Source organism: Heliangelus exortis, chromosome 11, assembly GCF_036169615.1.
Source record: "Heliangelus exortis chromosome 11, bHelExo1.hap1, whole genome shotgun sequence".
Taxonomy (NCBI): domain Eukaryota; kingdom Metazoa; phylum Chordata; class Aves; order Apodiformes; family Trochilidae; genus Heliangelus; species Heliangelus exortis.
Window position 1 is genome coordinate 352,662 of NC_092432.1, and position 27,818 is coordinate 380,479.

Sequence of the window (27,818 nt, forward strand, 5' to 3'; positions counted from 1 at the left end):
ACCCCGGCGGCGGAAGTGCCTGTAGCTATGGCAACGAGAGGAGGCGGGACGCTCCGTTCTGTACAGCTTTATTGGTCGCCGCCGCCACCGACTCCCCCCACCCGGCCCCGGCGGTCACAGGGTGAGGCCGCGCTCCTCGAAGAGCCGTCCCAGGGCCGCCTCCAGCGGGGGACTGGTCCCGCGCAGACCGGTCACCACCTCCGCCGCCCACCGGAAGTATTCCTGCACGCGCTCCGGCGACCAGCCTGGGCGCGACACGGGCCGCGTCACCTCCGGCAGCTCCCGGAGTGCGGAGGGACCCCGGCACCACCGGCCAGAGCGCGGGCCGTGACCGGGACCCCGCCGGCGGGAGCGCTCCCCGAGCCCCGCCCGTGCTCTGCTCACGGTGCTGGGGTCCCCGTTCCCCCCGCCACCTTCCCCCTACCCCAGCACCGTGATTCTCCCCCTTCCCCCGTCCTCCCCCGCAGCTTCAGTGGGACCGAAGGCTCGCCCCGGAGTGCGGAGAGGTGCCCGCAGTACCTCGCGGGGTGCAGCGGTTGAGGTCCCGCAGGTTGTCCAGCTTGTCGGCCAGCTTGACCAGCTTGGCGCGGGGGCTGCTGCCCGCCGCCCGCTCCACCTGCAGCCGCTTGCGCTCGGCCTTGGGCAGCGCCTTGTCATCTGTCACCTCCTCCACCACCCGCCTCACCGCCGCCCCGAACCGCTCCTCGATCTCCGAGAACGTCGTGTCCGTGTCCTCCACTGTGTCGTGCAGGAGGGCAGCCTGGGACGGGCAAGGGCATAGTCGGGGGTCCCGGGCAGCGGGCGCGGGCAGGGGAGGTCGGGGGTTACCTGCAGCACCACTGTGTCCGTCACGCCGGCCTCGAGGGCCAGGATCCTGGCTACGCCTGCGGGGAGAGCCCGAGAGTGGGGAGTGGGCACAGGACGGGGAGGATAGGCAGCTCCCGGGGACCACTGAGCAGTGCGGGGGCCCCAGGGTCTGCCCGGTTCCACCCGCTGCGGGGTGAAAGCTTTGAGCCGGGGCAGGCTGCGGGGGGCTGGCTGTCCCCAGGGTGCGCAGGGGACTGCGGGGCCGGGAATCACTGGGCCGGGCGGGGGAGCAGCTCCCGAAGGCAGCGCAAGAGCGTGGGGGAGCGCCGGGGCACGGGAAGGAAGAGCCCCCGGGGAGGGGGGGCGGCTGGGATTGTCTCCTGGGGGTGGGCAGTGTCCGGAAGACTCAGACCCCAATCGGGCGGCAGGAGAGGGGAGCGGGCACCCTCCGGGGGCCGGGGCGAAGGGATCACAGAGGCGGGCAGCGCTCTAGAACAGCGGGGAAGGTTGGCGAGGTAATGTGTCCCGGCGCGGGTTGGGGGCAGCGGTCTGGAGTGGCAAGGAGAGGGCTGGAGGTGGCTCCAGGGGGCGGGCAGCGCTCCGGAATAGGAGGGGCCACGGGTGTCCTTCCCGGGGGCGGGCGGTGCTCGGGACAAGAGGGGGGATCCCGGGGGTGGGTTCTCCGCACCGATGGGGTGGTTGATGAAGGGGGTGCCCTCGGGGTCCTTCCGCCGCTGCCCCTTGTGCTTCTTGGCGGCGAAGTCCACGGCCTCCAGCAGTGCCGCCGCCTCGGAACCCATATCCGGCGCGAATGAAGCGGCGCGGGGCGGGCGGAGGCGGGTCCCGGTCCAGTCGTTTATTGCGCGTTGTCCCCAGGCCCGCCCCAACCCCGCGGCAGGCGGTACAGCAGTGACCCGTCGGAGGCGCGCACCTCCCCGACGGCGGACAGTCCCGGTGCCGGTCTCGGTGCCGATGCCTTGGCGATCGCCCGCTCGTCCTGCCGCAGGCGGCGGCGCGCGGGGGGGCAGCCCCGGCTCCGCAGTACCCGCCGCACCTCCTCGGGGCTGACGCCGAAGCCCCGGGCCAGGCGCTCCGGAGGCCACTCCTCGGGCAGCTCCCGCCACAGGAACCTGCGGGCCCGGGCAGGGTCACCGGGGCCCGGGCAGGGACACCGGAACCCTCCCCCAGCCCGCTCTCCGCACCCCGCTCACCGCATCTGCTCCATGGCCGCCCAGGTCAGGGTGCGCTCGGGGGCTCCGCGCTGCCCGTCCAGCTCCCGCCGCAGCCGCCGCAGCCGCGCTGCCGCCCGCCGCCGCCGGGCCCTGCGGGGAGAGACGTGAGACACGGCCCCGGCCCCCGGCCCGCCGCCCCGGCCAGGCCCTGCCGCCCCGCACCTCTGCTCCTCCTCCAGCACCGGGTCCGCCGGCTCCGTGTCCCCTGACCAGGCGGCCAGGGCCCGCCGCGGGGCCCCGGCGAGGAGTGCGGCCGTCCGCAGCCCGCGCCGCAGCAAGGCCGCCATGGCCGGGAACGCGGAACGAGAACCGGGCGGGGCCGGCGGCGGGGCGGCCCCGGAGGGGTGGGGGCGCGGGGGATCCGGCGAGAAGCCCGTCAGGGCAGCCCCGGGGTCCCGGGAGGGGCTGAGCTGCGTGCAGGCAGGGCTGCAGTGCGGGCAGGGCCTGGCAGAGGTGAAGCTGCTGTCCGGGGACCCCATCAGGGGGTGCAGCAACCGGCCCCGGCTCTGCCCGGGGTGACCCTCCCCATCCCGCAGCCCCCGTTCCCCCGTGAGCTCCCCGGGGTCCCCGCTGCTGCCTCACCTGCGCTGCTCCCAGCAGCGTGGTGCGGGGTGAAGGGCAGCTCCTGTCCTGCGGCACTACTGAGGATGCCATTGCTTGTGGCTGTCCCCGTGGTGCTGGCTGGGGACCCCGGGTGACCACTGCTGGTGTAGAAGGACAGACTGCCAGCTTCATCCGGGAAGAGCACAGATGGGGAAGGCAGGTAGACATGGCAGAGTCCACAAGTGTCCTCTCTGTATGTCCCACAGCCAACACACCCCTGACTCCAGCCCTCTGAGCTTCCCACACTTCCCCATCCCCTGACATCAACCCTTGGTCCTGGGAAACCTTGCCCACAAAGATGGGGCACTACTGGCCTGGGCAGGGACTCACAGAGGTCACCAGTCACCAAAGAACTCAGTGTCCTCTCCACAGGCACTCCAAGGACTCTGAGTCCCATCCAGCCCACCCCCCCTTCCCACCACAACAGACCCAGGAGCACCCACAGGTCCCAACCCTCCCCCTATGGTTCTGCTCACAGACTGCATGGTGCTGATGCCCAGAGCCAAGGGAAGGTAACACAGACTCACAGCTTTCAGCCTGGACTCTGGTGCTGGGGAGCTGGTGACCTCTGGCCAGCATGCCCTGGGGTTTGGTGCAGGGCTGGGGAACCACTGCTGGACCAGGCAGCCAACCCGTGTCCTGGCCCCCCAGCCGCTGCTGCACCTTGTGCTGCCCACGGGGAGGGATGCTCAGGCCTCGAATGGAGAGGGTTCCCACGGCTGCTGGATCTCTGCCCAGGCGTGGGGCCTCAGCTCGGGGGTTGTGCAGGAGCTGCTGTCCCAAAGGCCGGGCTGGACCCCCCAGGAGCGAGAGCGGGACGAGCATCATGAACCTGTGGCTGTCCTGGCCCCCGAGCGCACCCCAGAGGAACGGCGGCTGGAAGGGAAGGGAGGGGAGGGAAAGGGAGTGGCTGCAGCTCAGCTGAGAGCAGCCCAGCCTCAGCCTCAGCCCGGCAGGGCTGATCCCGGCAGCCCTCGATTACCTGGATCCTGGAGATGCCGGATCCCTGGGGGGGGCCTGGCCTGTGGGCTGTGGGGAGCAGCCGGCAGAGCTGGTCAATGATGCCCAGCCCTCGGATAAGGTTCTCACGCTGCACAAGAGCATTTACTCTTCTCTTCTCCTCATTTTCCAGGATATCCTGGGGTTGCATGGAGTTGTACTGCGGGCGTTGTGTCTAGGGAAAAGAAAGGTTGGGGTCAGAGCAGAGCTGTGGAGCTGTGGCAAGGCACAAGAGGCAAAGCCACAGACTGCACCAGGCCCTGAGGAGAGTCACAGGCTTTGGGGTGGAGTGGAATGAAGATCCCAGTGGGAGACAACAGGGAAGGGACAACACTGGAGCCTACAAGAGCCCCCCAGCACAAGCTGTCAGCTCTCTGGACCTGATGAAGTGGCTTTAAACTTCTGTTCCTTGGGAAGTACCCACAGCCCAGCACCATTCCCAGTGCCACGTTATTGTCTAAGAGCCCCCTGTAAGCCAGTGACAAGAACCAGGTACCCTTCTCTCCCATATCCTGGTGCTTCTGTAGGTGAGGTGGGTTGGAGGAGCTGTGGCTCTATTACGGATCTGGCGTTTGTCTCCAGCTGACTCTCCAGGCTGATCTTTCCTCACTTTTTTCTTCTTCCTGGTAATAGCTTCCCACTTTTCTTTTTTCAGGCGAATTTCTTCCAGTTGCTGCCTGCCACAGAACAGTCATCTTAGTCACTGGTTCAGTAAGAGCCACAACAGCCAAAGGCTATTTTGAAGCTTTCAACCTGATACATTTTACTGCAGTCATAAGTTCTGTAGTGAACAGATCGCTATTGAAGCATGCCAAGAAAGGGACCAGGAGTTCCTTTAAAGAGACTCCCCAATGCAAGAAATATCCTTGGGTGAGGCTGTGCCTGCCAGAAGGGTGGAGGACACCTGCAACAAGGTGTGTCCAGAGCCCAAAAGTCAGTGGGATGTGGCATGTGGCTCTCAAGGGCCCAGGGTGGAGGGAAGGCGTGGTGACACAGCCCATGCAGCTGCCTTCCCCTCTGGCTCCCACCCCTTTTGTACCCCTGTTACGTCCCCAAGAAGGGGTCAGAGGCGAGCAGCCTCTGTGTCAGCCCGTGGGCAGTGGGTGTCCTGTGGGAGCAGCGTACCTGGCACACTCCTCTCGTGCCTTGGATGATGCTGTTTCCTTGAAGAGGGAACTGCTCTGCTGGAAGAAGGGCTCGTACCTCTCTGTCCCCTGTGCTGGGTAAATGCGACGGAAACCACCCAGGTGGGAGTCCTCATACTGCTCTGCCTGGGAGAGCCGGGCAGCCTGGGTGCTCTCCAGCTCCTCACGTCTGCACACCAGGAGACAACACAGGCAGAGAGACAGGCTGGGAGGCTCCGGGTGCTCTCCTGGCTGGTGGACAGGGCCTGGCTGGTGCTTCCCCCATCTTTCCCCGTGTGGGAGCCCGTGGGTGCACTGCAGGGGCTCCTCACAACCCTCCCTTCTCCATCCTCTACCTGCAGAGGGCTGGTGAAGCATCTCCAGACCTCTGACACCTGCCCACCAGCCAACAAACTCAGTGACAATAGCAGGTCATTAAAATGTGCCCACTCACGGTGTATCTGCCACCCTGCCTGCTGCTGGGACCTTCCACAGAATCATGGAATCATTCTGTTTGGAAAAGACCTTTAAGATCCAACCTCTAACCCAGCACTGCCAAGGCCACCACTAACACATGTCCCTCAGCACCACATCTCCACAGCTTGGAAACCCCTCCAGGGATGGGGACTCCATCTGAGCAGCCTGGGCCACAGCCTGACAACCTTTTTTCAGGGAAGAAACTCCTTCCAGTTTCCAGCCTCAACCTCCTCTGGCACAACTTGAGGCCAGAAGTTCCTCTTCTCCCATCCCTTGCTATCCCTCCCATCCCTTCTCCCATCCCTTGTGTCTGGCATGCTCCCTTAGCTCCCAGGGCAAGGGAAGTTCCTCTTCTCCCATCCCTTGCTCCTTGGGAGCAGAGCCCGACCCCCCCTGGCTCCAACCTCCTCTCAGGGGGTTGCAGAGAGCCAGAAGGTCTCCCCTCAGCCTCCTCTGCTCCAGGATCAGCACCCACAGCTCCCTCAGCTGCTCCTGGGCAGACTTCTGCTCCAGACCCTTCCCCAACTGGGAATCTGGGAGCAGCTGGGGCCTGAGGGACAGGCAGAGCACAGGGTGAACACGCTCAGCATCTCCAGCCTGGAGTTCTCTCATTGCCCTGGGAGCTAAGGGAGCATGCCAGACACAGCCTGGAGAACAGGCTCAGGAAAGGACAGACAGACAAAGGGGGAAACCCCAGCCCTGGAAGAAGGCGCCCTGCTCTGGTTCCTGGAGCTCTTCCTTGCAGGATGCAGATGGCTCAGGAGGTCTCTCTCTATCTCTAGGCCTCTTGAGCTAGGATTTAGGAACACCCAGCCTTGATTTCAGCTGTGCCCCCCCTCATCTCACTGGGGCCCTGCAGTGCTGTGGGGCAGAGCAGTACCTGGCTGCACGGAGAGCCTGGTGGCCCTGGAGGAGCCGCTCCTTCACCCGCTGCTTGTCCTCCTCCAGCACTTTCCTTCTGTTGCAGGCGTGCACGTTTATCAGGTTGATGGTGTCACAGAGCAGAGCATCCTTCACCTCCCGGTCCAGGCGTGAGTCCGTGGTGAAGCTGGGAGAGTGGTTCACCTGCCAAACAAGGAGCTGCTCCCACCTTCCCTTCCAAGTGCACCCCTCCCACGCAGCCTACAGCAGGTTTCCTGGCTGCTTGTCCTCACTGCTTGTTTGATTTTGTGGAGGATGTGGCCCTTTTTAATCACATGACTTCTGTTCATCCCACTACCCCATGCTCTGGAGTCTATCCCCACCAAGCAGCTCCTGGATACCTGCTGCTTCCAGGTGTCTCTTTCCTCACCTCCAGCAGCCAGGGCTTCAGCTTCCTGTCCAGCAGAATATCAAAGCCCAGAATCTCAAAGCAGGCACAGCCAGCACTGTGGTTGGGGAAGCAGCTTTGGTAATTGTGCTTTACCACAGGGTGAATGGAAATAAGAGTCTTTATAATAATATCTTCAATATCTGCCCAGAGTTTTGTTGTGTCGTAGCTGTGATCAGCCATCCAGGCATTCAGGGTGGACAGTTTCCTGGGTGGGGACAGGAGGTGATGAGCTGAGCTCATCTGCCCCAAGGAAGACAGAAGTAAATCAGTGTCTTCCAGACAGCTTCCCTGCAGGGCTGCATTTCCTGCACAGGACTATACCTTTTACTGCCCGTCGTGTCATCCTGGATGAAGTTTTCATTGTGTTTGTTGATAGCATAATTAGTCAAATGCATGCAGATATCACCCTGGGAGAGGAACCACAAGAGACTCAACCACAGAGCATCAGTAGAACCAGCCCCATCAGCTCTAATCCTGCCACCAGCTTTGCCCACATCTGCCTCCTCTCTGTGGCGGTGACCTGCAGCAAGGGGTTAACCATGCTGCTAATTCCCTCCAGACAGAAGTTCTGCCCTCTCAAAATCTTATCCTTATCTGGGGGAGAGCACAGGAGTTGGCCTCACTAAAGCACAAGGGCCTCCTCAGGATAGGAGCTGCAGGAAATTTCTGCAGACTCTTCCTTTGCTGACCCAGAGCAGAAGAGCTCTCCAAGACACGTAAGGGAGCGAGGGAAGGCACCCACCCAAACTGCTCTGGGATGAGTGGGCAGCCAGCCCGAAGCTGGGTATCTCCTGGCACAGCAGTGTCCTGCTGGGATCTGACAGGCTGGACCCCTGCTTGGAGATGGGTACAGCCAAACTCTGCACTGAGCCTTCCTGGTTCCCTGCCCTGTCTCTCCCAGACTGTTCCAATACCAACAGATAATTCCAAGGTCCCTCTTTTCCACCTGAAGCAGACAAGGAATGGTGGGGACCTGAGAATGCTCATGAGGGCAAGAAGCAGCAGGAGTGATGCCTTGGGGTCTCTGTCCTTGCAGATTTGCAAGCCCTGTCTTGAGGGGGACCCTGAGAAACCAGATCTGGGTTTATTGTTGACCTGGTTTTGAGCAGAAGTTTGGACTTGAAACCTTCTAAGTGAGCCAACCCCATGATTCTGTGAGAACACCAGTAAAGAGCCCAGATGTTGGGCCTGGGAGTAGATCTATTTCAGACATTCCTGAAATACCTTCTGTGAGGAGAAGGAGGTACAGAGGGAGGGGGAAGCAGGAAAGAAAAAAGTCAGGTCCCACGAAACCCACCAGTTCCCGCTTTTTCAAGGTCTGGAATGCCCCTAGGACAAGTTAGGGACTAACACCTACAGATACTACGCTTTTTTTGAAAGTTCTCTTTTTTTACCAGGTTTCTGCTGCTGGGATCGATGTACCTCATGGTGGCAAAGCGGGCCAAACCCTCCTGATAGACAAAAATCCTCAGTGGGTCACAAGATGTGACGAGCACGTAGATGCGCATGTCAAACTTAAAGCCATCAATAAGGAAAGGCTGTGAGGAAAAAAAGGAACAGGAGTGAGCATGAGGGAGAGAAACACACTGCTGGGGTGCAGCAGTGACTGGCAGCTGGCTGCACAGCTTCTGCAGCAAAAGGACCACTCAGCAGGGAGGACAGAGCCCAGCTTTCACCGTGGCAGAAGATGCAGAGCAAAGGATGGAGGACCTGGGGTGCTGGGAGAGTGAGAGGGCTGCAGCCCTCTGCCTGCACTTCCAGCCTGTCCCCTTCACCTTGGAGATGTACTGCTGGCAGATCATGTGCTCGCCGTGTTTGATCTCCTCTGGGTTACGTGTGATGAAGATGCCTCTCCCCTGGCAGCCACTCTCTGGCTTGCAGATGAAGGTCCTCACTCTCCTCGCACGTCGGTAGGCCTGGAACTCTCCATAGCTGTGCAAGGACAGGAGGGACTGTTACAAACTGCAAAAAAACAGACCCTGAACTCTCTCAGAACAGTTGGTCACTCAAACTGTGGTGCTGTGGGCAGGCAGTACACCTACTCCTGAGCTACATGAGAGACAAATTGGTCCTTGGACCTGACATGGACCTCCCGGTGCCACGTTTTGCTGACACACATCTCCACCTCTGCTGGAGGGGTTGTAGGAAGTGGCCACCACGGGGCACACAGGGGCCAGTGAAATTTTGGTTCTGGTGCTGCAGAGCAGGAGAAAATAAAGCCCTGACTGCAAAAGAGGAGGTCACAGGTCTCTGCATCCCCTTTCCTGCTGCTCACCAGCAGGCAGGAGGCCTCAGCCAGCATGCTGAGCAGGACACAGAGGCTCATCATGTTATGTGGCTGATCTCCAAGAGGAGATGTGCTTTGGAATCAAGCCCATCTGCCAATTAGATCATTTTCTGCAGATGGAGGAACACCATCTTTCCAGTGGGTACTGCATTTAGGGAGGGAGGCAAAGAGCAGAAATTCCTGAAAGCAGCACTATAAAAAATGAGAGGGCAGGAAATGCAATCTGGAAAGAAAGAGGAGAGACCTACGTCTGCCTTCTCCAGAAATGGGAGGACAGGGTGGCAGCCTTCCTGGACAAACTCCAGCACACCACTGTCCCCCAAGGCCAGTGGAATGGGAGAAGCAGCAAGTGTGACTCTCCCAGCAAAGACACTTTAGGTGAGAGATGAACAAAATCTTTCCAACTGTGAGGAGAGTTCAGGTACAGAACAGGCAACAGGAGCAAGCCCAACTTCAAAGTCTTCAGGAAATGGTAAGAATAAAGTCTGCCAAGAACGGGTATCTTGTCCCTTACCAGCACGCAGACTTCGACTACTCTTTGGTCTCTCTCAGACATATTTTTGGCTCCCACTCCCTAATTTGAAAGCCCTGCTCTCAGCTGCAGTAGCACGTGTCACTCACTCAGCAGGCAGGCACCACGTGCGGGGAAATATGTTGTACTCCTTGGGGAAGAGCCTGAGCATGCGGTTGAGGTTGCGAGCCAGCAAGTCCTTACGGCAGATCTCAATCATGCCTGGGAAATGGTTGATTTTCTGAAAGAGGTGAAGACAGAAACCAGGATCAGAGAAGGAAGAGCAGGGATCCTCCTCCAGAACCATGGGGGCCCAAACGGGAAGCTGGGCCTGTGGTTGCCTTGAACGTCTGCTGAGAGAGAAGATTGCACCACAACTGCTTTATCTGAACTTCACCAGTGTGATTTATCTGCTCATTCCATCTCAGTTCTGCCTCCCTGGAGTACCACAGCTCCGGAAAGGGAGCCCTTTGTCATCAACAACAATTTATTTCATGCTCCACGAAAGGGGCTGGCAGCTTCCCAGCTCGGAGAGGCTGCCAGAGCCCTGCACCAGTGGCAGAACAGAAGTAAGGGCTCGTGAACCTGTGTCCTCCAGAACCCGTGCAGAGAAAAGGGGGCATGGGTGCTCGTCTGGGCACTTCTGTTTCATTGCACAACACATTGTTCCACCACCAGCCCCACCCCAGACCTTCCCAGGGGCACTTACCTGGAACCTCTTCATCTCCATGAGGCGCTCCAGGGACACTGAGTAGTCTGTCCAACACACCGTCCACTCCTCGTCCTCTCCCGCCTCCTTCAGCCCGCAGCACCGCGCCGCACGCCGCACTGCACCGGGGCACCCAGGTGACAGGGGGACAGGCAGAGGACACGGGCACTGTTAAATCCCCAGAGGAACCAGGGACACTGGGGAACAAAGCTCCCCGGGCTGCGGTTCCCCTCTGAGACACGAGGCATTGAGAGGGCTTCAGGAGGTGTCAGAACAGCTGTACCTGGCTGAACACCCCCAGGGGTCCAGGGAGACACCAGCACTGTTACCTCTGTACACTGTGGGGTCCCAGAGCCCCCCTGAGCTACAGCAGGCTCGAGTGCCCCATGGCTCAGACCCCAGCTGGGCAGATACAAGTCTTCTGAAGGTATGACTGTCATCTTTGGAATGCATTTGTCAGCAGAACACACAAGCTGGGGAGCAGAAGGTTGCTGCTGGGATGGTTAATTAATGCCAGTTTTGAATTTGGGCTGGGGAGATGATGGGGGTCAGTGCCACACCACCTCCCACTGTGGGTCCCCATCCACCTGCATCACCAAACTGCCTGAGCATGGAACATGCAGTGCCCAACAAACCCTGCCTGCCTTGCCCAGACAGCCAGGCTGTGACCTTCAACAGTGTGGCTGCACTGCTAGGACAGCCATCAGCACCTTGGCTAATAACATCCAACAAGTGTCTGCCTGGTTATGATCAGCTTGTGGCAGCAAAGGGGAGCAGGTGAGGGGACCAGCTCCCTGGAGCTCACCACTGGAGACAGGGCAAAGGGAGAAATTCCTGGCACCAGTCCTACATGTTGAGCAGCTGGGAGCTCTCACTTCAGCCCTCCCAAGCACAGATACCTCTGCCTTCACACCACCCTTAACCCTTCTCACCTATTTTGCATACCTGGGCAATGCGGGCACTCGGGGGGGGGCACAGGCATGAACTGCTGTGGCACTTTCAGGCTCATTAAACCAATAAATGCATGTACCAAAAAAGGACCGTGGTGTGGGAACTGGTTACTGGCTCTCCTCCCTGGCTCAGGGCACCCGAGGGGTCTGTTGTTGGTGGGCTGATCCGAAGGGAGACCTTGCAGCACCTGGGACTTACCACTCTCGTACCTGCAGCTGGTCAGGTTGATGGTGGGGACACTGGAATTGAGAGACAACACAACAGTGGCTACTCAGTGATCAGCCAGAACCTCTCCAGGGTGTGTGGGAGGCAGCTTGTGCTCCACAAGACGAACGGGCAATTCTGATCTGGAGCCACCACGGGCCGGGCACAGGGTGAGAATGGCACCAAGCGTGGGCCCAGCCCCGGACGTGTCACGCTTGGGATTATTGGGACGAGTGGAGGGAAAGAGCGTTTATTGTCCGGGTCGGAGGAGCCCTAGGAAGCCGCTGGGGCTGGGGAGCAGAGGGCCCACCGGCACACCGCCATTCGGGCCCGGGCCGGACCGTACTCCAGCCGCTGCGGGCCCTGCTGGGGGCTGAGGCCTGCTCGGCAGCCCGCTGCCCGCCGCCCACCTGCGCTTCCTCTGCCTCCTTCGCGGCTGGAGGGCAGCGGGCTGGCCTGAGGAGGATCCTGGAGGGGGCTCCGGAAGGGGTTTCAGGGGGGGTTCCGGGGGGGGTTCCGGGGGGAGTTCCGGGGGGGGTCCCGGGGCCGGGCCCCCCCCGTCACCGCCCTTCTGCATCGTGCCCGCTGCCGGGGTCCGCCCCGTTGCCATGGCGACGAGGCAGCAGCGGCAGGGGCGGGGCCAGAGCGCCTCCCCGTCAGTCACGTTGCCAGCAGCCGTGCAGCCCCACTGCTGCTTAGCGCCCCCTTGCGGGCAGCGCGGGTACCGGGAGCGGCACCGACCCCAGCACGCCGGGCCGGGCCCGCTCATCCCGGCAGCAGCCGCAGCAGCTCCTCTGCCAGGCGCAGCAGCTCCGGCTCCGGCAGCAGGGGCTCGCGGATGACACGCAGGGCCTCGGCCTCGGTGATCTCCCGGTACAGCGGCTCCGCCGGCAGCGGCAGGTGCCCCGCCAGCTCGCAGAGCGCCACGTTGAAGGCCGCGCTCTCCTTGGCGCCGAAGCTGGGCCTGCGAGCCCACAGCAGCACCCGCAGACCCCGCCCGGCACCGGCCCCCGCCGGCGCGTCCCCCCGTGTGGCCATGAGGTTGCAGGCCAGGCCGGTGTCGGCCAGGTGCTCCGCCGCCCGGCAGACGTCCCGTGCCAGCGCCCCCAGCTCGGCGGGGCTGGCGGTGTAGAAGAGGAAGGCGGGGGCCGGGACGTGGTGCAGGAGGCAGAGGCGGCCCGGCGGGCGGAGGGGCTGGGCGGGCGCCGACTCCACGAGCAGCGGCCGGGGCAGGTAGAGGCCGTGGAAGTGGAGGTGGTTGACGGAGGCGCAGCCCCCCAGCCCGTTGAAGCCCACTCGGAAGCCGGGGTGGGCGCTGAGCAGGGCGGCCTCCAGCGCCCCGTGCAGCCCAGCGGGGGTGAGGGTCTGCGGCAGCCGCCGCGCCGGGTCGGGCAGCAGCAGGACGTGTCCCCGCTCCAGCGGGCTGACGTTGATGGCCACCAGGAGCGGGTCGGGGGCCGCGGGGCCGCCGTCCCCGGCCCGGCGCAGGCGGAGCAGCCCCTCGGCGGGGCGTATGCGAGTGAAGTTGAAGTCCTGGGGGTCGAAGGGCTGGCGGAGGCTGCACACGAGCTGGGGCGGGCGGCGCTGGGTGCCGCGCTGGGCGTTCAGCTGGGCCACCAGCCGCATGGGGCCAGGCAGCAGGCGGGTGGGCAGCGGGCCCAGCCGGTACCGGAACAGGCCCCGCGCCATCCGGTCACTCCAGCCCGCCAGCAGCGCCCGATCGAAGCGGGAGGGAGCGGAGCCCGGGTCGTCCCCCCATCCCGCGGCCGGCAGGACCAGCTCCTCTTCCCCGTAGACGAACTCCTCGGGCTCCGGCTCCTCGCCCGCCGCCGCCATGACGGGAGAGGGGCGGGGCCAGCGGCGCGCGGGCGCGGTGTTGCCGTGGGAGCGGCTGAGTGACAGATGGGGGCGGGGCTATGAGCCGTTGGTGGGCGGGGCGTTTCCATGGTAGCGGGTGATTGACGGGCGAAGAGGAAGCAGCGCGGGAGTCATGGGGGGCTCGGCCAGCCTGCTGCCACGGGAGGCCCTGAGCGAGTACCAGGTGCGGGGGCACCGGCACCGGCACCGGCACCGGCACCGGCACCGGGGGGGGGGGGGGGGATCCCAGCGGGGTGGGGGACGCGAGGCCAAGGGACCCGGTTCCAGGGTGCACCGGGCTGAACCATGGCTCTCCCCACAGGAGCTGACGTTCCTGAGCAAGCAGGAGATCGTGCTGTGAGTACGGCCGTGGGGCAGGGAGTGGGACCGTTGGCTGGAGGTGGGTGCTGGTCCCACAGGGGGCTTCGCCTCCGCCGTGGGGCCGTTGCCCTGTGGTACCGGTGCCCGCTGGGCCGTTCCCTGCCGGCCGGATGCCGGGGGCAAAGGTCTGGGGGTGCCGCCCTAAGGAGTGGAGCGGGGCGATGGCAGCGGGGCCGGCCTGGAGACAGCTCCTTCCCCAAGCCCCAGCCGTAGGGATGGGCAGGCAGCAGCCCGACTCCTCTCCCTCACCGCCTGGGTCTCGGGAGCCAGTGCGGGACCACCCGTGCGGGCACAGCTGGCAGGGAGCTGTGGGAACGGGGCCGTCGGCCTCGGAGCAGCGCTGGGAAGAGCTGCCCGCACCAGCCGTGCCCGCAGGGCCGCCCCCCGCCCCATTCCCCCCACACAGCCGCTCTTGTTCTTGCCTCTTCAAGTGCCTACAAGAGGTTCCGTGAACTGCTGCCAAGGGAGGAGAGGGAGAATGCCTTTTCTGCACGCGTTCCCAAGAGCCAGATCCTGACGCTGCCGGAGCTGCGGGTACGGAGCCTGGCAGGCAGCCGGGGCTCCCGGGGTCCGGGCGAGTTTGGGCAGGGCCCGGTTTACCCGCCGCGGTGCCGTGGCTCTACCCTCGACTTGCTGCCCCAGCAGTCACCCCGGGGAAGCTCTTCGCTTCCCACACCTCAGTTCTGCCAAAAAGCAGCTTCCAGATCCCTCCTGTGCCATGGAGGATCCCTGCGATCCCGGCTGTTCAGGGACAGGAATGGTGCTGCCATGCGTGACAGACCTGTGTTGGCAGGCAAACCCCTTCCAGCACCGGATCTGCCGGGTGTTCTCCACTTCAGACGATGACAGCATGTCCTTTGAAGATTTCCTTGACATGCTGAGTGTCTTCAGTGACTCTGCTACCTCCGACATCAAATCCCACTATGCCTTCCGCATCTTTGGTGAGGCTGGGGGGCAAATGCCATGTCCTGGGGTTCTCGCACGTCAGGTGGGTGGGAAGGTATGAATCTTTGTTTCTGAGGGCCAGCAATGTCCTGGGAGCACGCACAGGGATGGAGCCTGTAGGAATTCCCTGTGGAACCACTGGGCTGGCATGATGCCATGCACTAAGAGCTGAGATGTGGAGCCTGCAGGGGCCTCAGCGCTGAGCTGAGCACAGGCACTCATGACTTTTCGAGTCTGCTGTGGCCCTGCCAAAATGTAACTTTCCTCTCCCCACAGACTTTGATGACGATGGGACTCTGGACAGAAAGGACCTGGAGAAACTGGTGAACTGCCTGACAGGGCAAGGGGAGGAGTGCCGGCTGAGTGATGAGGAGATGGAGCAGCTCATCCAAAATGTGAGGACCATCAGGTGGGGCATGGGCTGCTGCACAGCCACTGTGAGCCCATACAGAGCTCACCATGTGCCTTACCTTCTCCTACAGATCCTGGAGGAGTCTGACATTGACAAGGATGGCACCATCAACCTCTCCGAGTTCCAGCACGTCATCTCCCGCTCCCCAGACTTTGCCAGGTATGGTGGCCTTCAGCAGCACAGCTTGTCCTCATGGTTTGCCCACCTTGGTCACTGTGCCAGTGGTGGACCAGAGCTCTTGGTGGCAGTGGGGCAAGGCTTCCCTGCACAAGGGAAGCATGGGATGCAGTTCCCTCTCCTCACTCTGCAGAGACCTCTGCCGTGCAGGGCAATGCTTCTTCCCTGCAGCACTGGGTGCTGGCAAACCACTCGCATGTGATCCAGTGAGGAGGTGCAGAACCTGTTGTGTCTCTTGCAGCTCCTTCAAGATTGTCCTGTGAGAGCCCTGCAGCTCTCTGGTAGAACTGCTCTGTCTGCTGCAGCTCTTCGTGGTCTCAGACATTTCCTCTTCCAGCAGCATGGCAGAAGCTGCTACTCCTCACCAGCATGGCTGTGCCGCAGTGCCTTGGGCAGGACACCCCTGGCCTCAAAGAGGTGGGCTCAGGGCAGCTGCCATGTCTGCAGCCCCTCTGCTCTCCCAGGATTGGATTTTAGTGCCTTACACAAACCTTGTGCAGCACTCAGCTGTGGGCATACCCAGCACAGCCTGCCCTCAGTACCAATTTGTGCCTTCCTTTAGAAGGCAGGGAGCTGCCTCCCCCCTGCTGAGCTCTCTCCTGGGGAGGCAGCTCCCTGCTGCAACCAGGATCCATTTCTCCAAGCAATAACCCAAACCTGGATCAATTTTTCCAAGCAATAACCCAAACCTGAATCCATTTCTCCAAGCAGTAACCCAGCTCCTCTGTGGGTGGGCCATCCCAATGCCTCCCCACAGCAGCAGGACCCCCTTCCTGCTGCCCACAGTCATCTCGTCCCACTCTGGGCTTGTTCCCCTTCTCCTTCCTTCTGCCTCTCCTCTGGCTCCAGCTCAGCAGCTGCTCTGCCGCCCTGGCCTCTTCCTCCCCCTGCTCCCGCAGGACACAAATAAAGGGCTCTGGTTTCACCCCCACTCTGTGCTGCCTTTGTCTCACTGTGGGGACAGAGGGGCTGCTGCAGCCCTGCTGTGGGACGGCTGCCACCAGGGTGCTGGGGACACGGTCTCCTGCCAGCACAGCTCCAGGGGACGGCTCCCAAGTCCCGCTGGGTGACAGCCCTTTCCGTGGGCCACCTCCTTCCTCCAAACCCGGGGCCTGTTCTCAGCCTCGCCACACAAAGAGCTCTGCACAAAGGGAAATCCAGGGCAGGCCAGCGGGTACCTTTGCCGCGGCCCCCGCCAGAACCCTTTGTGTCTGTTCATCCACTGGCTGGGCCCTGGCCCGCGGCCAGCAGTGGCCAACGGCTCGGATGGGGCTTTGCCATGAGACCCCCCCCCGAGTTGTACCAGGGACTGGTGCAATGCCGGGAGGAGGGGGAGGCCAGTGGGGTGCCGAGGGTCCAGCTGGCTCTGCAGGAGCCCCAGCCCATCTCCCCTCACCTCTCGCATCCCCCCTATCCCCGCGGGTCTGCCCCCCGGCCCGGTAACCCCGCGGTGCTGATGGTATCTGTGCCCCTGCAGCCCCGGGGGCCACGTCTGCTGGCGTGGCACCAACCGACGCCTCCGGTGGCTTTTTTGATGTCCCAGAACAGGCTGGGCAGGAAGCTGGGTCCAGCCGGGAGCCAGGCAGTGCTGGTTCCTGGGGGGGGAGCCAGCCCCGACACGCCGACTCTGTGGAGCTCAGGGCTCCCACGGGCCCCGCGATGCCAGCGCTTCCCAGGCATGAGAGCTCACAGCAAGGCGCAGCCATCACCCGTCACCCAGCCGGCACAGGGGGTCTGCAGGATGGGGACAAGGACGTGCCCGTGCCCCAGGCTGGCAGCACAACACACCACGGTCACAGAAGGGGCTGCCCGCCCCCAGTCCAAGCCAGACACCATTCCTCTCTGCAGGGACACCAAGATGGTCCCCAGGATGGCGACATGCAGCGCACACGTGTCCAAAGGAGACACCTGGACTTTATATAAAAACCACAGACGTTTCTGCACACGCACGTGGGGATGTGGGGGCTGCCCAGCCTGGCTCCCAGCTCCCTCCCGGGGACACAATTCACATTTTCAACGTATGAAAAAACGAACCAAGCACAGACACACGGCACATGCCGCGGGGTTGCAGCACACGGCTCCAAGTCCTGCAGCCAGACATCACAGTGAGTCAGGGCACGGGGGGCCGTGGCCACCCCCCCCTCCTGCCCTCTGCATAGAGCTGGGCACTGCACCCACCCCCACAATGGGGACACCGGGCAGGGGAACAGTCCCGCTCATCCCTGGAAGGCACGGAGCACCCTCGTACCCGGAGCTGCCAGCACCATTCCGGGCAGCTGAGGCGAAGGCCGGGGAGGTCTGGGGGAGCCGAGTCCCGCCACGGGCTCTGGGCATGCACACACAGACAACGTGGACCCCGGCCAGTCCGGAGAGGCTCAGCAGAGCAGAGGCAGTGGTGGGTGAGGGCTCGGCTCTTGTCCCCCATCACACCACCGAGTCCTGGATCTCAGAGCCCAGACGCACCCGGGGTCTTTGGCAGGCAGGAGACACCTCCACGAAGCTGTCCCGGACATGGAGGGGCCTCTTCTCCGATTCGGAGAAGGCGCGTGGGGGACCCGGGGGCTCGTGCACCGGGGTGCTGACGATGTAGTTGTCCTGCAGGGCCTGGTAGCCCTTGTGCTCAGGCACAGTGCTGGGCAGGCTGCTGCCGTTCAGGGGCAGGCTCTCCACTGGTTTGCGGGGTGGCTTCTGGTGCCGGCTGGGGTCTCCGGGCTCCAGCAGGGCTTTCATGCCGTTGCGGTGCCGGTGCAGGAGGAAGAAGGCCAGCACCAGGACAGTGGTGACGAAGAGCACACACATCACCAGAAACTCGGTCCAGTAGGTCTTGCCATCCAGCCGTGCTGCTGCACTGCCCACTGCCGAGGTGCTCCTGGACGTGCTGACAGTCTCCAGGGCATCCCGGCCGCTGGCCACCTTCCTGCTGGGGTCTGGTAGCCCAAGGGCCAGTTCCTGCACACCCACGCAGTAGCTGGCCATCAGCTTGCGGAAACCTTCCTCCAGTGACCAGCACTCGTAGGTGCCGGCCCGCTCAGGGCTGCCCACCAGGATGAGGGCCCCGTCAGGCAGCACCAGGTAGGAGGCGTTGACAGGGGCCCCGTCGTGCAGCCAGCGCCGCGACGCCAGGTTGGAGAGCAGCCGGCACGGCAGCGGCTGCACCGCGTTGGGGGGCAGCTGGATCCGCTGACATGGGGCACCTGAGGCTGCAGGGAGACAACCCACGGGGGGATGTCAGCAAGGCTGGGGGGACACTGGGGACAGCGGGGAGGACCCCGGGATGACCTGGGATAGTAGCAGCCTCAGCTGCAGGGGCAAAACCTCACCTGGGGGCAGAAGGACGCGAGGACGAGGCTGGGAAGCGTTGGGCAGCTGGCAGAGCCGCTCCGTGTCGGCATCCTCAATGTCCTGCGCCCAGAGCCTGGGATAAAAGAGAGGGCTCAGGGTGGTGGCAGGGTGCAGGGGGAAAGAGAGGGGCGGCAGGGGGAAGGATGGGGGTGCAGCACTTACTGGGGGTGTGCCGGGGGGTGCGAGGTGACACTGCGGCAGGCGCCCCGGCTCCATGCGCAGAAGGGGTCTCGTGCCAGCACACACTCACCGCAGCTGCGGTACAGGCTGCAGTTGGCAAAGGGCACCTGAGCCACTGCCGTGTAGGTGGCTGCATAGACCAGACCCTGTGGGAGGGGACACAGGGCAGTCAACAGCCAGCTCTGGTGCCCGAGCTGTGCAGGGGGATTACCTCCTGCACCCCCCCGCCCACCAGCGGGACCTGCCCCATGCAGGCTGAGCCCACACCGTCCCCCCGTCACCCCAGTGTGCCCGTGCCCAGCTCCTGCCTTGTCCTGGTCCAGCAGCAGCTGGAGAACGGGCTGGCCAGCGGGGAAGAGGCGGATCTCCTCAATGATGTGCACCCCGTGGTCCACGCGCACAGCCTTGTGCAAGCGGCCATCATCTGCAAACACAAGGGCTGTGGTGAGCGAGGTGGGGTGCAGGCGGTGTGCCGGCACCTCTGCCATCGGCACCCCGTGGCAGCACCCACCTGTGCCCAGGAAGAGGACGTCATAGGTGCCATGGAGGCCCTGCGTGCGGTGGACGCCGATCTGGTGGTAGCGCAGGCGGCTCTGCAGGAGGAGGGGCTGGCTGCGCACCGGGCTGTCCATCAGGAAATGGTCTTTGATGAAGTTCAGCACCCGGTCCGGCATCTGCAGGGACGAGTTGATCTTCAGGTGCCGCGTGTGGCTGGTGATACACTGGGGAGAAAGGAGGGGGCTTGACCAGGGCACGCAGCTGGCAAGCGGTGGCCGGTGGCTTGCAGGACCAGGAGGGGCTGTGCCACGTCCTGTGCCCAGGCAGGTGTTTGGGGAGGGACATACCGTGCCTGGCCGGGGCTCCGGCACAGGGCCGGTGTCTGTGTACCACTGCTGTGTCTCCCGGTTCACCTCCTTGTACAGCCCGGCGAAGGCTTGCTGCACGCTGCGCATGGGGAAGGCACAGACAGCAGAGCTGCCCAGGCCACCCTTGTTCCTGGGAGGGGAGAAGCGAAGCCTGTGTCAGGGTCCAATGAGCCCCCCACCCTCCCCAGGACCCCAGCTCTGCCTGCTGCTCACCACTGCGAGGTAAAGACCCCATAGAAGAGGGTGTCCCTCCAGTGCAGCTGCCCCGGGGTGAGCACAAAGATGTCCTGCAGCACGTTGAAGGGGAAGCCATCCTCAGGGTGGGAACAGAGCAGCTGTGCCTTCAGGAACGTGGTCCAGCGTCGCTGCAGCACGCGCTCCCCACCTTGGTCCCCCTGAGTGATGCAGAGGGTCACGGTATGATGCCATGGGGACCCCCACAGGGCCAGGTGAGCAGAGCAGGAGTCTGTCTGTCTGTCTGTGCAGCAGTGTGAGACCCCGGCGGAACAGACCCGGTATTAGGGAGGCACAGGTGATGGGTGCCCAGGAGAAGGAATATGGGACCCAAGAGGAGAATGGGATTCATGTTCCTTCCAGAGAGAGGTCAGAAGAGACGGGAACAGGTCACTGGCACCAACGGGGCCAGTGGGAGCAGTGGGACTCAAGCCACAGCCCTGGGCTGGGCACTCCACAGATGTAACTGCCCCAGAGGGGCCTCCCACGGGTGCTGGGCCCAGAAACCAGGGGTCAGAGCTGCGCAGGGTGGTCCCACATCCCCCCACCCCAGCAGTGAGCAACACCTTGGGCTCAGCCCCCCACGTGCCACCCACCTTACAGACGCGTGCAATGCGGGACACAATGGTGTTCTCGAAGTAATCGAACTCCTTGCCGGTCTCGCTGAAGAAGAAGTAGACTTTGTCATCGTCACCCTCAGGGTTGCCGGCGGGCAAGCTCTCACGCAGGTATGCTGAGCCCACGAAGACGGGGTCTGGGGACACAGGGACACTCATCACGGCATGGTCACTGGGGCTGGCCCCATCCCCATGGGGTGTGGAGACTCCAGCCTGACCCTGTCCCCCTCACCCTGCAGCCAGTTGAGGGAGTTCTCGGTCTTGAGGGCGATGCGGCTCTCCTGGCTGCGGGAGATGGTGGGCTCGTTGCCCTGGAAGTTGCTGACAGTCCCAGCATAGAGCTCACCATCTGCCAAAGAGACGCTCCCGCTGGGACCCGGCACACGCCACAGCACACGCTGGGCTCCTTTTGGCACAGCTCAGCCTGGCTGAGCATCCAGAACTACAGTGGGCGAGGGTCTGGGGTGGGGGTCCTTACCGACCATGACGGCCGTGGAGCGGTACTCAGGGTCAAAGGGGCAGCGTCCCTTCCCATCCTCCAGCAACACCTTCCCTGACCTGTCCCGTTCCAGGCTGAAGTGCTGGACGTTCTGCAAAAGGACAAGGCTGTGAGCCAGCAGTCCCCCCAGCACCCAGGAACCCCCCCACTGCACAGGACCACCCGCAGCCCCACTCCCCGGGCTCACGATGTAGGTGCAGGCTGGGCTGAAGGCACAGGTCCCGCAGGTGTAGAGGTGGGTGCTGTTCAGCTGCAGCAGCATCTTGACATAGTTGTGACAGTCCTTCTGCAGGGGAGAGGGGACCCAGCTCAGCACCCCTGCCTGCACAGTGCCCAGTGTGGGCACTACCAGCCCCTGCCGCAGCCCCCAGCCCCCCACCAACAGTTGGGCTAACCTGGGGGTCCTTGCCCTTGAACACACATTGCCTCTTCTTTTCCTCATCCGCACCCCAGGGCAGCTGCAGAGAGGGGACAGTCACCGGGAGCCCCCTGACACTGCCCTAGCATCAACATCCTCCCCCCCTCAGTGGGGCTGAGCACCCACTGCCCAGAGCAGCTGCTGATCCCAAATGCTGCTGGAGGGCAACCCAGCCCCAGCCCAGCCCTGGGGTCTCTGCGGTCCTGAGCAGTGGGTGGGCTCACCCTGCGTGCTGGCGCTCCAGGATGGAAGTGGCTGGTGTTGACAGCAAGGAGCAGCTCACGGGCCCCCAGGTACAGGGTGCCACCGTCTGGGCTGAGCAGCAGGGCTGTGTAGTTGGAGACTCCGGGCATCCTGAACCGCTGCACCACCCGCTCAGCCGAGTCTGGGAAGAAGGGAGAGCCACGGCGTCGGCCACGGACATCAGCCATGGGCAACGGCCTCGTGTGGGCAACACCTGACCCCTGGGCTTCTCAGACCATGGCTTGCTCCTCGACAGCTTGGCACTGCTGCCCCAGCTTCACACTTCGCCCACCTGGAGCCACCAGCACCAGACCTGGCTCTGCCCACAGGGTCACTGCTGAGAACCTTGGCAGCCACAACAGAGCCTGTGGGCAGCACCCGTGTTGCTGCGGTACAAATCACTGCCTCATCCCAGCCCCAGAGACAGCCCCAGGTCCCGCTGCAGCCGCCCTGCCTGCGGCTCTCACGTGCCCAAACCCCCCAGGGCTCAGCCCTGTGGGACCCTGGAGTTCACAGAAGGGAGCGATGGGTACCAGGACTGGACACCCACTCAGGTGCCCACAGCTGCCGGTGCCAGACACCAGGGCAGAGCTGCCAGGTGAGTCACGGGGCGCTGATCCCATCCCATCCTGCAGGGGTGGCCGGGCCCAGGAAGCCTTTCCTCCCGCAGCTGCCCTGAATCAGACGGGCACGGCTGTGTCAGCGGGACACGTCGGGCTGACTCATGCTGCCAACTCCCTGAACCCCGCACACCAGGGACACCTCCACCTGCCTTGACCCCCTTCTGGCTCCTGGACCCTGCCAGGACAGCCCTGGGGCTCCTGCCAGCCCCGTGAAATGCAAACCACTGCCAGGGCTTGAGGACCCTGCTCCTCTCCCCCTGCCCTGTCACTCCACCAGCCCCAGATGCCACTGGACACGCTGGCAAATCCCCAGTCCTGGGAGGCTCGGCTGGTCCCAGCTCAGCACCTGTGCTGCACAGAGGAGGGGATGCAGCCCCCCAGTGCCAGGCCCATGCTGAGCACAGCCAAGGGGCAGGGGTGGCCCTGCAGAGCTGGCCTGGCCTGGGGAGCCACGGGAACCGGTGCCGGCTGCCAGGGACCTGTCAGGACAAGACCTGCTTCTTCCAGACAAACCTGCTGGAGGCTCAGCCAGCGCTCCCAGGGGAGCAGCTCCCTGCTCCTCCTGCCCAACACCCATGAGCCCCAATGCACCCGTGCCCCCTGCAGTGCTGGGGACTGGGTTGGGACCCCCAGTTCCTGCCTGTGAGCTGTGGCCCCCGCAGGCGGTGCCCGTCCAGGACAGGTCCACGCAGGCAGGGCCGGGCAGCACAGTTCGACGCCGTGTGGCACCGCGTGGCACGATGCCGAGCCAGGCTGTCCCGCTGGCTCCCGGGGCTCCCGCCCAGCTCAGTGGGTCCCAGAGCTGCTGGTGCCACTACACTGGTGGTCACGGGGCATGTGGGGGGGGCACGTGGCGGGGCCACGTCCACACCAAAGAACCACGAAGAACCACCCAGCTGCTGCACCACGCTGCCAGCGCTGGCCCGGCCCAAACCACGGCACCCTCCAGGGCCGCCCAGCCGGCAGCCAGCACGGGATGGGCTCCATGGGCCACTGGCAGCTGGATTTAGCCACCAGCCCAGACACATGTGGGCGGCCCCTGCCAAACACAGCCCCAGCGCTGGACAAAGGAGCTGGGGCCTGCAGCTGCTGATGCTGAGCCCAAGCTGCCCTGGAGCCCACCCTGCTGCCCCTGCTCCTGGGGAGCTCTGCAGGGCGAGGTGGGGCTGCAGGCCAGGCCCCCCCCACAGGGCCTCTCCTTCCCAGCCCCAGTGCAGCCCCAAGCCCTGGGGGGCTGCAGCAGGTGCTGGAGCAGCCTGAGGCTGGGCACAGCATGGTCCCCATGTCACCAGGGAGCACCACCCCCCAGACCCTGCACCGCACTTCCTCGGTTCGCCCCCGTGCCCCCCCGGGAGCACAGCCACCAGCCACAGCACCCCACTGCCCTGCATCCCCCCGTGTCCCCAGAGAGCACAGTCACCCCAGCCCCTGGGCCACGGTGGTCCCCCATGTGCCCAGGGAGTGTAGCCACAAGCCCAAGTCCCTGCACCCCACTGCTATGTGTCCCTCGATGTCCCTGTGTGCCCCGGCCGTCCCCCCCAGCCCCTCGGCGGGTGTTGTGCAGCCTCAGCACCATCAGTGTCACACGGTGTTCCCACGCGGGGCCACCCTGTCCCGCAGCGCAGGGAGCCGGGAGGACTGGGGGAGTTCCAGGGGGTGCTCAGCCGCCCCGGGAGGGAGTGGGGGGGCCCGCCGCAGCCCCGCGGGGCAGACACTCACCGTAGGGCAGGCTGACCCGCGGGACCGGCTCCGGAGCCGCCGAGAGCAGAACCGCCGCCAGCATCGACTGGGCCAAGACGGGCAGCGCCGGCCGCGCCGCCATCCCGGGCCGGGCAGAGCCGGGCAGAGCCGAGCCGGGCCGGGTTGGGCCGGGCCTCCGCCACCTCCCGCTGAGCCGCCCGGGCGCTGCAGACCTGCGGGGAGAGACGGGCTGAGCGGCGGAGCCCGGCCCCGGGGGGTACCTCCCGCCCGACGCCCCGGGGCTGCTCCCCGCCCCGCCGTACCCAGCCCCACCGCCCGGTACCGATCGGGCTAACCGAGCCCCGGGCGGGGCGGGCTGCTCGGAAGAGGAGGCGGCCGGTTCCCCGCCGGCACCGCCCCCGCCCCGCCCCGCAGACCCGCTCCCGCGGCACGGCGGTGCTTCCCCCCCGCGACCTGACCGGGCTGCCGGCTGTGCCCCCGACCCCCTACCCACCACCCCCTCCAGCAACAGCCGGGGGCGGTACGGAGGGACCAGTGCTTTATGCTAGTGGGGGTCCCCCGCACCTACACTCGTGTCCCTACAGCGGGAAGAACTGGGGGGTGGGGTCTGTCCCAGGGGTGACTGTCTCGGGGTGTCTGTCCTGGGGACAGCTCAGCCCCAAAGCTGCTGGCGGTGCCCGTGGCTCCCAGCACTGTTCCCACAACCCCTCGGCTCAAGCTTTGTTCCGTCTCTGCTCTCTGCAGAGGCTTTCCCAGCTGCCCTGCCTGCAGCGGGCTAGGGTCTCTGTGTGGGACATGTCCCCGTCCCCAGGACAGCCCGGCGCTCCCTGCCCTCCCGAGGGCACGAAGGGCTCCCAGGGGACACGGCAAAGCCGGGCAGTGGGTGCCAGCCTACCCCACGAGGACACGCTCACCAGCTCTGTGTCCACACCAGGCAGCACCCAGGGGCACAAGAAGTATCCCTGCCTGTCCCACCGGCCTGTCGCCCAGGATGTGGGATGAGCACAGCCATGAAAGAGATGCAGAATGGGAGGGTGGCATTGGGCTTAAAGTTGCTGGGCAGAACCCTCTGCCCTGGCCCATGGTGGGCTCTGTACCCTGGCTGGGTATGGGTGGGGCTTGCAGCCCCCTGGCACAAGTGCATGCAGACCCCAGGGAATCACCCGCTCGTCCAGCAGTTGCCATGGCAACTCATTATTAATGACAGCTGCTTATTTTGCCATGGCAACAGGGGGAAGGGTCTCTCTTCCAGCAAGCAGTGATCCTGAGCCTGGACCACCACACCACTGCCCTCCCCACAGGCAGCAGAGCCCCAGGCCATCCTGCCCAGCCAGCCCTGGCCCCAGGGCCCATCACCAGCCTGCTGACAGGACCCTCCGTGAGCCCCCCCAGCAGGGACAAGGGCACCCCACAATGCTGGGATGGCTGCACCCACACAGGGGGCTCTGACCACTCAGCACGGTGGGACGGTGCTGGCTCTGTGGGGTGTACCTGGAACCCAGGGGTGATGGCAGTGCCCCTGCTTTGCTCCGGGCTCAGCTCCCTTCCTGCTCCATGGCCGACGTTCCTTCCTGGGCCAAGGACAGCCTCGACAGCTCCACCCCACCTTATCAGCACCCTTTGGCTGGGAAATGCCACAGATGGGACAGGGCACTCTACGTCACCAGCTGGTCACTCTGCATGGGGTGGGGGCAAATGCCTGCCCCACAGCCACGGCCATGCAGCACCCCGTGTGTCCCTAGGGGACTCTGGGGACTCGCCATTGCCTGCGCAGTAGGAGTGTCATGTCAACACGCTGGTGTGATGGCACGAACCCCCCACACGTGGGGGGGCAGAGAGGGGGCAGGCAGGCAGGAGCCCAGGCAGGGCAGCAGCAGGCAGCAGGCAGCAGCCAGGCCAGGGCCTGTGCCTTTAAGCGTGTCACTCCCCACGGCTGCTGGCAGCCCGGCTGTTTACGCCAAACTCCCCGTTCCTCCCCTCCCTGCCCACGCAGCTGCCAGCGCGGGCGGCGCCGGGGGCACCCACAGCACCCTGCCCCACGTCCTGCCCTGCACCGCTCAGCAGGCACCAGCACGCACCGGTACCGGCCCGCCCGCCCAGGATGGGGAAACCGCTCGGGGGGGCCGGGCACGGGCAGCACCAAAACCTATGGCCCGGGGTCACCGGGCAGGCGGGGCGGCAGCTCCTGCACCCCATTCCCACGCCAGCGCCCTCCGCCCCACTCCCGCGGGGGCCTGGGAAACCGGGCACGGAGCCGAGTCCTGCTGCAAGGAGCAGGGCCAGGGCTGCCTGCACCCCATTACTGCTACCTGCACCCCGCTGCTGCTGCTGCTGCTGCTGAGTGCTCACACCTTGCTCCCGCAGCCTGCAGGCAGCAGTGCGTGCACATCCCCTGCTCACAGCTGCTCTGGCTCGCACACAGCCCACGCGCACAGGCTCTCCCTGCCAACCCACGTCTCCCCCACCCCCCTGCAGGGCTCTCCCACCTGCCCCCAGCCTGGCCCCCTCCCACTGGCTGCCAGACAGCACCGAACCCCCGAGTCACTGCGCAACGCGTGAGCCCATGCTTGCACACACACCCGCAGCCCCGCAGCCCCCCCAGCCCAGCTGTGCAGCACCAGCAGTCCAGCAATGGTCGTGTGTCCCCTTGGAGGCGAGTTGTGCCGATGGCACAGCCATGGCCAGCATGGCAGGGATGCAGTGTGGGCACGCCAGCTCTGCTTTGCTGCACCCCAGCAGAGGAACAGCCCTGCTTGGGATGAGGGGAAGGAGCAGGGGCTGGAACATGGGAAGCAAAGCCCAGTGCTGGCCCCACTGCAGAGCCCCCTGTGGGCTCCCCACAAGGACCTCGGGGCATCCTCCCCATCCCATGGGAACCCTGCCTGAGCCAAGGGCTTTTCATGGGCCTTGGCTCTGCTCTCTGCCCCTCCACACAAAGCCTGGCTGCCCCCCATGCACCCCAGCCAGCTCTGACCCCACTGCCAGGATCCCCAGGTGCCTGTTTGAGGGCAACACGCAGCCATTCCCACAGCCCCTGGACCCAGACTGGTGGTGACTCCACAAAAACAGCCATCCCATTGCTCCTACTGCTGCCCTGCCCCAGTGCTGGGCTATGAGGACCACGGGGTATCCCCAGGATTCAGCTCCCCCCTGTGTGCCAGCGCCCGCCTGCACCCACATGCTGCGTGCACCCAAACGATGCCCAAGAAACTGCAGCCCCCTCTGCTGCTGTCAGGCACCACTGGCACTGGGCAACACAGCGAGCACCCCCCTTGGAGAGCAGGAACCAGGGGGTCCTGGCCCAGCAATACGTGACCCCTGGGGTCACAGGCAGCACTCCTGAGACACGCACCCAGTGTGCCCCCTGCAAGGGTCCAGGGCATGTCCACAGCGCACACGCGTGCCCCATGCCTGACCCTGTGTGTGCACACAAGGCCTCCAGCACACACGTCCAGAGCTCCCTGCATGCCCTCGCACGACGCGCCCCGACACGCGTGTAAACACACGCAGGGAACTGACGTGCTGCACACACCCCAGGCGGCAAACACACGCCTGGGAACACCCCACGGGAGCCCTACGCTGCGGGGCGGGCTCCAGTGCGCGCCCACCCCGGGAGGGCCTGCACCCGGTGTGCACACACGTATTCACGTGCACACACGCACACTCACACACATGCACAGGCACACACCCTCCCCGGCTCTCAGCCACCCCCCCCGCCAACACTTCCATCGGGGACCCCCCGTACACGAGCACACTCCCTCCCACACACGCCGTCCCCCCGCCTCCATCGCGCACATCCTCCCCCACTCGTATGCAGCCTCCCCTTGCACACGCACCGCTCCCTCCTCCCGTGCCCGCACCCCCCGCCTCCCCCGTGCCCGGTGCCCCCCGCCCAGGCTCCCCCCCGCCCCTCACCGTTCGGCGGCGGCGGGACCCGCCGGCAGCGGGGGCGGCTCTGGGCGGCTCCGGCTGCTCCGCCCGCCGTGGGCAACAAAGGGAAGGGCCGCCCCGCCCGACCGCCCCCACCGCTCCGCTCTGCCACCAGCAGCAGGGGGCCGGGGGCTGGGGTGTCGGTTGGCCCTGGCTCGGGGGGGTCAGCCCCAGTTT

The 27,818-nt window shown here is 64.6% G+C and overlaps 4 protein-coding genes and 1 long non-coding RNA gene across 12 annotated transcripts; 2 read left to right on the plus strand and 3 right to left on the minus strand.

Moving 5' to 3' along the window:
* Positions 1 to 51: 51 nt before the first annotated feature.
* LOC139800668 (guanosine-3',5'-bis(diphosphate) 3'-pyrophosphohydrolase MESH1-like) lies at positions 52 to 11,854 on the minus strand. 7 transcript variants are annotated; one of them, XM_071754010.1, is made up of 19 exons: positions 11,627 to 11,854; positions 11,211 to 11,251; positions 10,062 to 10,180; positions 9,463 to 9,593; positions 8,330 to 8,486; positions 7,949 to 8,092; positions 6,876 to 6,961; positions 6,534 to 6,759; positions 6,123 to 6,307; positions 4,767 to 4,955; positions 4,142 to 4,318; positions 3,625 to 3,817; positions 3,170 to 3,518; positions 2,622 to 2,740; positions 2,019 to 2,129; positions 1,496 to 1,937; positions 829 to 884; positions 520 to 760; positions 52 to 245 (listed from the first exon to the last, which is right to left on the minus strand). In XM_071754010.1, exons 1-19 carry the CDS (start codon positions 11,824 to 11,826, stop codon positions 115 to 117), a joined length of 3,297 nt encoding a protein of 1,098 aa, XP_071610111.1. In that variant the 5' UTR covers positions 11,827 to 11,854; the 3' UTR covers positions 52 to 114. The 7 variants fall into 7 exon arrangements, with proteins under 7 accessions (XP_071610111.1, XP_071610112.1, XP_071610110.1 ...); XM_071754011.1 differs by having other exon boundaries at positions 3,625 to 3,816; positions 4,138 to 4,318; XM_071754009.1 differs by having other exon boundaries at positions 3,625 to 3,809; positions 4,134 to 4,318.
* Positions 4,046 to 4,460, plus strand: LOC139800678 (uncharacterized). Its single transcript, XR_011727875.1, has 2 exons — positions 4,046 to 4,133; positions 4,297 to 4,460. It is a non-coding gene; the product is annotated as an uncharacterized lncRNA (long non-coding RNA).
* Positions 11,855 to 11,976: 122 nt separating the features above from the next.
* Positions 11,977 to 13,111, minus strand: GDPGP1 (GDP-D-glucose phosphorylase 1). Its single transcript, XM_071754029.1, has one exon. It carries the CDS (start codon positions 13,050 to 13,052, stop codon positions 11,982 to 11,984), a length of 1,071 nt encoding a protein of 356 aa, XP_071610130.1. The 5' UTR covers positions 13,053 to 13,111; the 3' UTR covers positions 11,977 to 11,981.
* Positions 13,112 to 13,116: 5 nt separating this feature from the next.
* CIB1 (calcium and integrin binding 1) lies at positions 13,117 to 15,919 on the plus strand. The gene is made up of 7 exons (XM_071754030.1): positions 13,117 to 13,257; positions 13,396 to 13,430; positions 13,886 to 13,988; positions 14,248 to 14,395; positions 14,676 to 14,794; positions 14,882 to 14,970; positions 15,230 to 15,919. The coding sequence occupies exons 1-7, from the start codon at positions 13,207 to 13,209 to the stop codon at positions 15,249 to 15,251; spliced, it is 567 nt and encodes a 188-aa protein (XP_071610131.1). The 5' UTR covers positions 13,117 to 13,206; the 3' UTR covers positions 15,252 to 15,919.
* Positions 15,920 to 16,882: 963 nt separating this feature from the next.
* SEMA4B (semaphorin 4B) lies at positions 16,883 to 27,746 on the minus strand. Of its 2 annotated transcripts, none has more exons than XM_071754031.1 (15): positions 27,627 to 27,746; positions 23,730 to 23,923; positions 21,369 to 21,529; positions 21,122 to 21,184; positions 20,914 to 21,012; positions 20,706 to 20,817; positions 20,460 to 20,576; positions 20,207 to 20,364; positions 19,590 to 19,771; positions 19,356 to 19,506; positions 19,022 to 19,232; positions 18,819 to 18,934; positions 18,493 to 18,656; positions 18,309 to 18,403; positions 16,883 to 18,188 (listed from the first exon to the last, which is right to left on the minus strand). In XM_071754031.1, exons 2-15 carry the CDS (start codon positions 23,830 to 23,832, stop codon positions 17,413 to 17,415), a joined length of 2,508 nt encoding a protein of 835 aa, XP_071610132.1. In that variant the 5' UTR covers positions 23,833 to 23,923; positions 27,627 to 27,746; the 3' UTR covers positions 16,883 to 17,412. The 2 variants fall into 2 exon arrangements, with proteins under 2 accessions (XP_071610132.1, XP_071610134.1); XM_071754033.1 differs by lacking the exon at positions 27,627 to 27,746 and adding an exon at positions 24,014 to 24,109.
* Between the last annotated feature and the right edge of the window lie 72 nt (positions 27,747 to 27,818).

Coding starts and splice junctions, on each gene's coding strand:
- LOC139800668 (XM_071754011.1), bottom strand. CDS start 11,826: ATGGCAACGGGGCGGACCCCGGCAGCGGGCACGATGCAGAAGGGCGGT. Junction 11,252..11,626: donor AGGAGGCAGAGGAAGCGCAG/GTGGGCGGCGGG, acceptor TCTCAATTCCAG/TGTCCCCACCATCAACCTGA. Junction 246..519: donor CAACCGCTGCACCCCGCGAG/GTACTGCGGGCA, acceptor TGTCGCGCCCAG/GCTGGTCGCCGGAGCGCGTG.
- GDPGP1 (XM_071754029.1), bottom strand. CDS start 13,052: ATGGCGGCGGCGGGCGAGGAGCCGGAGCCCGAGGAGTTCGTCTACGGG.
- CIB1 (XM_071754030.1), top strand. CDS start 13,207: ATGGGGGGCTCGGCCAGCCTGCTGCCACGGGAGGCCCTGAGCGAGTAC. Junction 13,989..14,247: donor TGACGCTGCCGGAGCTGCGG/GTACGGAGCCTG, acceptor CTGTGTTGGCAG/GCAAACCCCTTCCAGCACCG. Junction 14,971..15,229: donor CGCTCCCCAGACTTTGCCAG/GTATGGTGGCCT, acceptor TGTCTCTTGCAG/CTCCTTCAAGATTGTCCTGT.
- SEMA4B (XM_071754031.1), bottom strand. CDS start 23,832: ATGGCGGCGCGGCCGGCGCTGCCCGTCTTGGCCCAGTCGATGCTGGCG. Junction 19,507..19,589: donor GGGGTCTTTACCTCGCAGTG/GTGAGCAGCAGG, acceptor CTCCCCTCCCAG/GAACAAGGGTGGCCTGGGCA. Junction 19,233..19,355: donor CGGAGCCCCGGCCAGGCACG/GTATGTCCCTCC, acceptor CTTTCTCCCCAG/TGTATCACCAGCCACACGCG.